The sequence below is a fragment of the Piliocolobus tephrosceles genome, chromosome 3 (genome assembly GCF_002776525.5).
Source record: "Piliocolobus tephrosceles isolate RC106 chromosome 3, ASM277652v3, whole genome shotgun sequence".
Classification (NCBI taxonomy): domain Eukaryota; kingdom Metazoa; phylum Chordata; class Mammalia; order Primates; family Cercopithecidae; genus Piliocolobus; species Piliocolobus tephrosceles.
In genome coordinates this window covers 175,211,601-175,221,156 of record NC_045436.1, presented here as the reverse complement: position 1 = coordinate 175,221,156, position 9,556 = coordinate 175,211,601, and the positions used below count along the sequence as shown (strand labels likewise).

At 42.2% G+C, this 9,556-nt stretch overlaps 1 protein-coding gene across 1 annotated transcript in view; it reads right to left on the bottom strand.

The window, feature by feature from the left end:
• CLNK (cytokine dependent hematopoietic cell linker) overlaps positions 1-9,556 on the bottom strand; it is a 197,942-nt gene that overhangs the window by 112,224 nt on the left and 76,162 nt on the right. The window contains exon 3 of the mRNA XM_023206703.2: positions 3,295-3,366. Coding sequence (XP_023062471.2) covers positions 3,295-3,366 — 72 coding nt within the window. The remainder of the gene's footprint in view (positions 1-3,294; positions 3,367-9,556) is intronic.

The following is a 9,556-nucleotide window of genomic DNA, read 5'->3' as shown; positions in this document are numbered from 1 at the left end:
AAAAAAAAAAAAAGGAACCCAGAGCTGGGCATGGTGGGTGGCCCACACCTGTAATCCCAGCATTTTGGGAGGCCAAGGCAGGCGGATCACCTAAGGTTGGGAGTTTGAGACTAGCCTGATCAACTTGGAGAAACCCATCTCTACTAAAAATACAAAATTAGCCGGACGTGGTGGCACATGCCTGTAATCCCAGCTACTTGGGGGGCTGAGGTGGGAGAATCGTTTGAACCTGGGAGGTGGAGGTTGTGGTGAGCCGAGATCGTGCCATTGCACTCCAGCCTGGGCAACAAGAGCAAAACTATCTCAAAACCAAACCAAACCAAACCAAACCAAACCAAACCAAAAAAACCCCATAAATGCCACTTGACTTGAAGATAGACTCTGAATTCAAATCCAACTGGTACCACTTTCCACTGGGACTGTGACAAAAACATATAACCTCCTTCAGACTGTTTTTCCCTATCGTAAATGGGAATATGAATGCCTACTTCAGAGCATTATGGTGCAGATTGGATGCCAAGGTTCTGGTGCACATCGGGCGCTCAGTTATTGAATGGAGTTTGGATTTAATTGACAAACATCAGTTGGTGTTTTTCTTTCACTATAGACATGAGGAAACAGTACAAAATAAAAGGGGGTATTGGGGATTTAGTGAGATGTTATAAAACACATTCATTTCAATATTGCAGACAGATCATGGATAATGAATGTGGATGTGATCTGTATTTTTCTTGGAGATCCTCCCAGGCTGTATCATCCAAGTGGGGTCTAGCACTCAACTTGGTGTTTTGTTTTGTTTATGACCAGGAGATCGAGGCACTTTTGAGCTTGGGGTGGTTGGGCTTTGGGGACCTGCAGGAGAGTTAACTCCCACACTCAACCTAGCATGAGGGCAGTGATGGGGAGCACCAGGGTTGTTGATATTAGTAATAATTACAGCTGCCGTTTACCATATCACAACTAGCCACTGAGCCTCGAGGGAAGTTATTCACCCTCCCTGGGCTGTATTCTTCTTTCCTGCAAAAAGGAGACTAATAAGAGTGCAATTGTTGGGATCCAGGAAGGGTTACCTATTAGCTCTTAGAACAGCACCTAGCACACAGTGACCACTCAGTGACTATTAGCCCACGTTATTTAATGAGAACCTACTCTATTCCCAGCACACCTCAGAGGTCATCCATTTATTCTGCGGACACAGGAAGGCTCAAGAGATTCAATAAGGAACAACAGAGTCTAGTTTTTCAAATACCATTTCTTTTTTTTTTCCTTTTTCTTTTTGAGATGGAGTTTTACTCTTGTTGCCCAGGCTGGAGTGCAATGGCTTGATCTTGACTCACCGCAACCTCCGCCTACCGGGTTCAAGCGATTCTCCTGCTTCAGCCTCCCAAGTAGCTCAGATTACAGGCATGCACCACCATGCCCAGCTAATTTTGTATTTTTAGTAGAGACGGGGTTTCTTCATGTTGGTCAGAGTGGTCTCGAACTCCCGATCTCAGGTGATCTGCCTGCCTCGGCCTCCCAGAGTGCTGGGATTACAAGCATGAGCCACCACGCTCGGCTTCAGATATCACTTCTAAAACACAGGATGTTGGAATGGAAAAAGAGGCTAGTCTGGGGCCACACAGCTAATAAGTAGGTCAGCTGAGATTGAAATCCCAATCCAATGGACTCATTCTACACTGCAATGCTGCCCATAAGTAGCTTCTTCCTTACCTTCTCATCAAATGTTGATAATTATAATTTTTACCAAGGAAGATGGTAGATACAAATTTGTAGTTTTCAGACATTTTTAGTTGATTTATATATCTCAAATAGTAGTTTATATTCATATAATGCATTCATTAGAAAATATGCACTGGTATAGAGATTTGTATGTCTATAGATTTTTTTAAATTTAGGTTTATAAATAGTTTAGAACACGTTGCAAAAACATCATCTGTTGCTCTTTTTAATATATCTTGAGCATGCTATGACACATTTTGAAATAATTTGCTTCAGAAAAAAGCACTGCTCTTCTCTCTCTGTCTTTTTTTCCTCCAAATGTAACTGTAAATATTACTTTGATGTATGTAATTGCTTCTACCCTCTCCATTTGAAGGAGGGCTTCTAAACCTTCCATCTTCCATCTCTTGCTATTGTCAAGAAATAAGGAAAATGGACTTAAAATGCATTATTCAAATGTATTTAATGTAAACATTAAAGAAGTCTGAGAACAGCCACAAATTTCCCTCTACTCAAAGTGGTTTTGCAAAACACCTCAAGTGTTCTATCATCTTACCAGCATTCATTTACTCTGCTTGGGAGAACTATTTATTCCAGAACATTTTAGAATTCCAAGACGGCTTATAGTGTCTGGCACATAGTAGGGAATGAAGGATGTTTGTTGGATGGACTTGAATTGGGATATGAGGATTGATGTAACTTGTAAGGACCCTTGGGTACCTCTAGGAACAGAAGCCACCCCCAGGAATGCTTGGCGAGTAGGGAATGAAGGATGTTTGTTGGATGGACTTGAATTGGGATATGAGGATTGATGTAACTTGTAAGGACCCTTGGGTACCTCTAGGAACAGAAGCCACCCCCAGGAATGCTTGGCCACGGAGTCCCACCTGAGCATCAGAGAGACGGTTCTGCACATGAGGAAGTGGCCCAGGTTTAGTCTGCTGGGCAGCGCTGGGCAGTGCACAGCTGGATTTGACTTTAGGTCTTGTCTCTTGTCAGTGATTCAATCAAGTTAGCACTCCATTCTGAGATTTTTGACTAGTCTGCGAGCTCCTTGAGGGAGAGACTTTGTCTTTGGTCTGCATTTTCAGTAGCCTGTGCAAGTTTTGATGCCATAGCTGCTCAGGAAACGTTATTCTCAAACGAAGGACAAAGGAAATAATAATGTAAGCACTTGGCTCTCTCTTGCCCGCTTGCTGTGAGACTCCAAGGTAAACTTGTGGCCGGATCCATGATCCATCATTCAAATCATTCACTGGCGGAGGAAGAGAAGCCTCCCCATCACTGGCTCTCTCTGGGCTTGTTTGGAGACCTGGGAGGGGTGGGTGGAAAGAGGCCTGGCCTGCAGAGCTGCGGAGGTGGGGGCTTCTCAGCCACACTTTGTATCACACACCTTCTGGCTGCTCAACCCCAGCCAAGCCCCTTCTCCTGTACCTTGGTCTCTGTCTGAGCTCTAAGTCACTGCAGGTCATTCCATCACATTGACAATTTCCGTGTGTGTGATGGTCAGCTTATTTGCTACAGAATTAAAAATTTCACTCCTCTTATTCATAAACAAGTAAATATTCTGACCTGTTTTTTGGCAGACTGAAGTTCTGGAATTTCAAATCGTTGGTTCCTTCTTTAGTTGTCCTTCTATTGCCCCTGGGATGAAAGAAAATAAATTATAGCTGGGAAATAGCAAGAAGCTAGGGGAAAAATTAATTAAGTGCATTCATTCATAGAAACAACCACCCAGTCAGATTTAAGTAATTATGTCTCACACGTAATTCTGAATCTCTCTTTGCATTTCCGCTAGGGTTAAAGAAAATCTGTGTTTAAAGTAATCCAATTACTTAATTTTTAAATGTAAGAGCTTTAGTTTACAGGAAACAGTAGTGTGGAGCAGAAGTGCCCAGTCAAGACAAGGATGTGGGCTGCCTCTCCCTCATCAGCGGGGTGACCTTGGTACCGTCCTTAAGCTCTGCCAGTATCTGTCTCCTCTGTAAAATGAAGAATATCGTACTTTTGCCACACGGTTGATGAGAGGCTGTTAAGAAATTTGAGGGACAGCAACCATGAACCAGGCAATGTCTCAGATGCTTTCCTGTGTTTGTTGAATTTCATAAAAATCTAGCAGACATTATCCAACATGGGAAGACAGACTATTTAGCAATAGCAACTCTGATTCAAGTAATATTTATTGAGCTCCCATATCATTTAGGCAGTTTGCTAAGGCACTTTCTATGAAGAGATTAACTTATTTTTCATTGAGTTAATTTGCTAACATTCATTAAATGAATTCACTGTCATAAAGCATCATTGTTATACATTCCTAGTCCATTTAATCAGCCAAGTTTCCCACACTTTCCTTTCATTTGCAGGCTTTTCGTGAGCTCTATCAAACACTAACTGGTGATTTTTTTCCTCCACAAATGGTCCTGACAATGGCCTCCTTAGCTCAGCTACCCTGATTGTCCTCCCAGTTCCACTTGGAGCAAATTTGCCTCTTCCTGGTCCTTGGACTTTCTCTGCACCCTCCCACAGGGCTCTTTCAGGTACTGTCCCCCTTTCTCAGATGCCTTTGTCTTCCTTCTTATTAATGGCAACTCTTACTTCCGAACTCAGCTCAAGTGCTACCTCCTCAGAGAATCCTCCACAACCTCCCAGACTCGCTCCTTCACAGCACTTGCCTGAGTTTTAATTTTACTTCTGTTTTAACTGGTAACTTGTGTTCACATTTGACTGTTGAATTTCCATCTCCACTAGAGCAGAGATTTGCAGGACTTGGCGTCCCCAGGGCCTGGGTCAGTGCCTGGTCCACCGAGGAGCTGAGTGGACACTCATACATGTACACACAAAACTAAAGAAGTCCAGGAAATACTTTAGGATGGCTTCAGGCTCTCTCTTCATCTTGGACTTTGCCTGTAGCCCACAGAATAGAACATAATACATTTAAAAATCTGGGAGTTGTTTGGGTATATTTTGTTACTGTGTATATTGACCATCTAGAAAGATGATGGCTTATTTCATTATCATTAATTTCATTTTTCCATTTTTATTTTAAAATTTCATTATTATAATATTTCACATATTTCATTATTCTTTTTTTTCTATTTAAATACAGCTGAATTCACAAATTTCCATCTGCACTCTGACTTCTCTACTAAGTTCCAGGCATGAACACTGAACTATTTTCTGGATCTTTCTAATTGGTTATTCTCCAGCAGACACAGGCCTTTTTCCTAGCGAGAGGATCCATTGCTCACATGGTTTCCACACCAGTAGCCTGGGTGCTAACCTTGAGTCTTCCCACCCCTCCCCCTCTATCATTGCCATCATCCTAATCTGTTACCAGATCCTAACGGTCAGAGTCCCCAAATGCCTCCTGACTCTGTCTCTTCTGTGTCACTTTCCTGAGCTACTTAATATATCCAGCCTTACTTCTGCTTTCAGTATCTCTAGGCTGACTTCCAGCATCTACCCCTAACTGCTTTCCTGGCCTCCGGGATTCCAATCCATACACCAAACTGCAGCAAGAACAACCTTTGTAATTATGAATAGCAGAATATTATCAAGTCACCTCCTTGAGAATCCCCATCAGTTCTCTGTTCCTGCAAGAGAAAACCCAAACTCTTAACCACGATAGCTAAGTTTCCTGCCCCAGTGGCCTGGAATCCCATTTCTGTTGCTTCTTTATTTTCTGCTACCGTCTCTCTCTGCCAGGTCATCCCACACTGTGGCCTCTGGGCCAGACCTTTTTTTTCCTTAATGCTCCCGTATCATTGATCTAATTATTCTTTTTGCCTCCTCTGGGCCTGGCAAAATGCTTTTCATTCTTCAAGGTCAAGTTCAAATATTACTTCCCTATGAATTCTTCCCTGCTGCTTCCGCTTTGTGTCTCTCTGGTACATTTGCATACCTCTCTACTGCCATTCATTTCGTTTGTTCATGAGTCCAATCGTTCATTTACTCAACAAATAGTTATTGGGTTTATTCCTTACCAGGCAGTGCACTAGGCAATAGGGTATAGTAATTAAAGAAGAGATGAAGGCTGCTTCTCGGAGATTTTAGTGTATTTAGGGAGCTAAGCCATAAGCAAGTGAACAATCTAATATTGTTAAATGCCCTGTACATGCATTCATTATACATGTACCTGTCCATGTCCCCTTGCATTGGAGCCTCGCAAGGGTAGGCTGTAGCCTGGACACCTTTTTCTCTCCTAGAACACTGGATAGCTGACCCTGCATGCTTGCAGGAATGTTTGTAAGATAATGAATAGATACCTAGATACAAATACATAAATGGCCTGCGAGTCTGGGCTTATACACAATAGCAAGCCATGTTGTTAATTGGATAGAGTCCTTTGAATCTCTCTGATACCAGAGGAATTCTGACCTATCCCTGCACTGAGAAGGATCCCTCAGTTTCATCGTGTCTCTAGGTTATGGGCATCATTTCTGTGCTCTGACAGCCCATGTAACATTTGCCTACATGGCTTTAACCAGGCCAATTTTAGGAGTATGGGATAGAGTCTGAGAATTTCTCAACTTCTTCCTAGGTGCCTCAAGAACCCAAAAGACTGGGAACTACCTCTAACCTTTCTAGATAATCAGCTTTGGGCTTTTTAACTTTAAGAAGAGTGCTGAACTCAAACTCTCTTTTTATTTCATGTTTGCAGCAACCCTGAGTAGCAAATAGGCAGGCATTCTTCTCAGCTCCATGCTACAGATGAGGAAACGGGGCCCTGGAGTGGAGAGGATTGAGTTCCAGGTGGCCAGGCTAGTTGGGAGTAGAACCAGGGCTATGCATCCGTTCACCCATCTCCGGGAGAGCGTGTGTCAGCTATGTTGCAAAGGAAGTCAGAGCAGGCCCAGCTGGAAGCAACTAAGGGACACACGAGAGAGAAGGAAAGAAGGTGGGGAGAATGGAGAATGGGGAGGAGGAGCTGTTCTTCCTATTATTGAAGGAAAATAGTAACAAGACTGGAAAATAAGGAGCCATCTACCTAGACAGTAAGTAGTTAAAGTCCGTTTGTAAACTACTTACAAAGAGCAACAAGCATTACCAGGTCTCCCTGCCCTAAATCTGAATCCTACGTGTTGAGACTTTAGGTATACTTTTAAGAAACATACAATGCTGAAAGATTTATAAACTCTCAACATATCACAGAAAATGTTATTAAAGAATGTTACACATAATAGGGCAAAATTGTTTGCTTTGCATTGAATTGAGATCGGACCTTGAAAGGAGATGCTCAAGATTCCCAAGTTGGCTATCGCACTTGGGGAGGACAGTACCATTTACTAGTCTCCTAAGTAGATGCACATCATTTTACAAGGCCTCAAACATTTGGGGCCAGCTGCCTTTCTGGTCCACTCAGCCCATCCCACCCACCTAGTGAAATGAATCACATAAAGCTTCTTAAACCGCTGCTTGATTTGCTTGTCACGGACTCTGGTCAAGTGTCCTCCGGGGAAACAATACAGGCTAATTGATTGCACCAGGAGCTCAGCACATACTGGAAAAGCTGGAAGTGCCATAGGCTTAGTGGGGAAACTGAGGCACAGAACATCAGTGGGCCAACCAAATAATTGTTCTTGCAATCACTTCATCTTCCACCAAAACAGAGCACATCACCCTACACACTCCAGTCTCTTTGCTTGAGCCCCCTTCCAGCACCTTCAGGTCCAATACTTTGCAGTGGTCTTTGATTTCCTTTTCCCTTTCTGCATCTCCCTCCTGCATGACCGGTCAATGACACCCACCTAGTCCTCCTTCACATTTTCCTTGCATTTTCCCTATCTTATTTCCCCTGTGAAACTGTCCTTTGCAGACCCTCATTACTTTTCGTGTAGACCTAATAGAAGCCAATTCAGTGTAGTTGAATTAATATGTGGGTTTAACAAGGTGTACCAAGGTGTATGTCTACCCAAAAACTGTACATGTGACCTTATTTGGAAAAAACGTCTTTGACAATGTAACTAAGCTAAGGACATTGAGATCAGATGATCTTGGGTTAAAGTGGGCTCTAAATACAATGTAAGGTGTTCTTCTATGAGGAGGCTGTGGAAAAGACCCATGTGAAGATGGCGGAGATTGGAGTGACGCTGCCACAAATCAAGGAACACCTGGAGCCACTAAATGCTGGAAGAGGCAGGAAAGAACTCTCCCCTAGAGGCATACGAAGGAGCACGGCCCTAGTGAAACGTTGATTTCAGACTTCTGGGCTCCAGAACGGTGAGAGTAAATCTCCGTTGTGTTCAGCCAGTACGTTTACGTTTGTGGCAATTTGTTATGGCAGCCACGGGAAAAGACATACACTGAACATCTCATCTGTCCCAAGAGATGAAGAAATGAATCAGACTCACATCCAAACACGAGCAATGCAATAGGCACAATGATAAAAAATGTACATATGGTCTAGAAGAAAAAGGAGGAAGAAGCTTGTCAAATATTTAAGTGATGGTATAGTCAAGGAAGGCTTTCACTAGGTGTTGACAACCAGTGAGGGGTTGAATTGCCAGATGGATGACACGGCGAGTTGACAATGGAGAGTAAGTACAGGAAACCTACTCCAAGAGTTAAAGACATCTTCTCCATCCCATCTTGGTCATTTCCCTCTAATTTCTCACCTTTACAGTGAGATACTCCCAGCTACACCCAATATGGCAGGTGCAGTCTGACCAGCGCAGAAAGAACTGCCATTTCTTCTGTTGTAAAACTACACTTCTCTCAATGGACTTTTAGCTTCAGTTCTGATTTTTCCAGAAGCTTCTCATTCTATACACTCAGAGTGAGCTTGCAGGCTGCTGAGAAATCACTAAAATTGCTCTTAAGTCACAATTCTCTTTCAAGGTTTTATACAGTTTGATTTTTGGCACAAACATCATGAATAATAGTAATAAGGTACAACACTAACATTATAATGAAAATCAGAACTACAAGAAATTTATATATAAGATTTTCATCTAACTGGTCATTGTTTGCATTTCACAAGATATTAATCCATTTAATCCTCCTAACAATCCTATGAGTCCAGTCCTATTCTATCCCCATCCTGCTGAATTTTTGTTGCCTCACATTCAGCACATGTTCCATCTCCTCGGGAACTGCCACAGGTTGGGCTCCTGAGGAAGCAGACTCTGAGACAGAGGTGACTGTGCAGAAAGTGTTTTAGGGCGTGCTCCTGGGACCAAGTTTCTTTAAACTTAGCTTACTGTAACTTTTTTCTTGATTAATGTTTCAATTTAAAAAATGTTGACTCTTGTAATAACACTTAAAACAAAAACACATTGTATAGCTGTACGAAGATACTTGTTATATACTTATTCTGTAAACATTTAATTTTAAACTTTCAAAATTTTTATTACTTTTTAAACATTTTTGTTAAAAAATTTAGACAGAAACACACACATTAGCATAGGCCTGCATAGGGTCAGGGTCAATGGTATCACTGCCTGCCGTCCCAACACCCTGTCCCACTGTAAGGTCTACAGGGGCAATGACACACATGGAGCTGTCATCTCCGTGATAACAATGCCTTCTTCTGGAATCCCTCCTCAAGAACCTGCCAGAGGCTGTTTTACAGTTAATTGAAAAAAAAAAAATAAGTAAAAGGAGCACACTCTAAAATAACAATAACAAGGGTATTCTAGTAAATACATAAATCAGTAACATAGCCATTTATGATTACTAAGTATTGTGTACTTTACGTAATTGTATGTGCTATGCTTTTATATGCTGGCAGCACAGTTTTGTTTACACCAGCATCATCACAAACACGTGAGTAATGTGTGGCATTACAATGTTATAGCAGCTGCAGCATTACTAGGTGATAGGAAGTTTGCAGCTC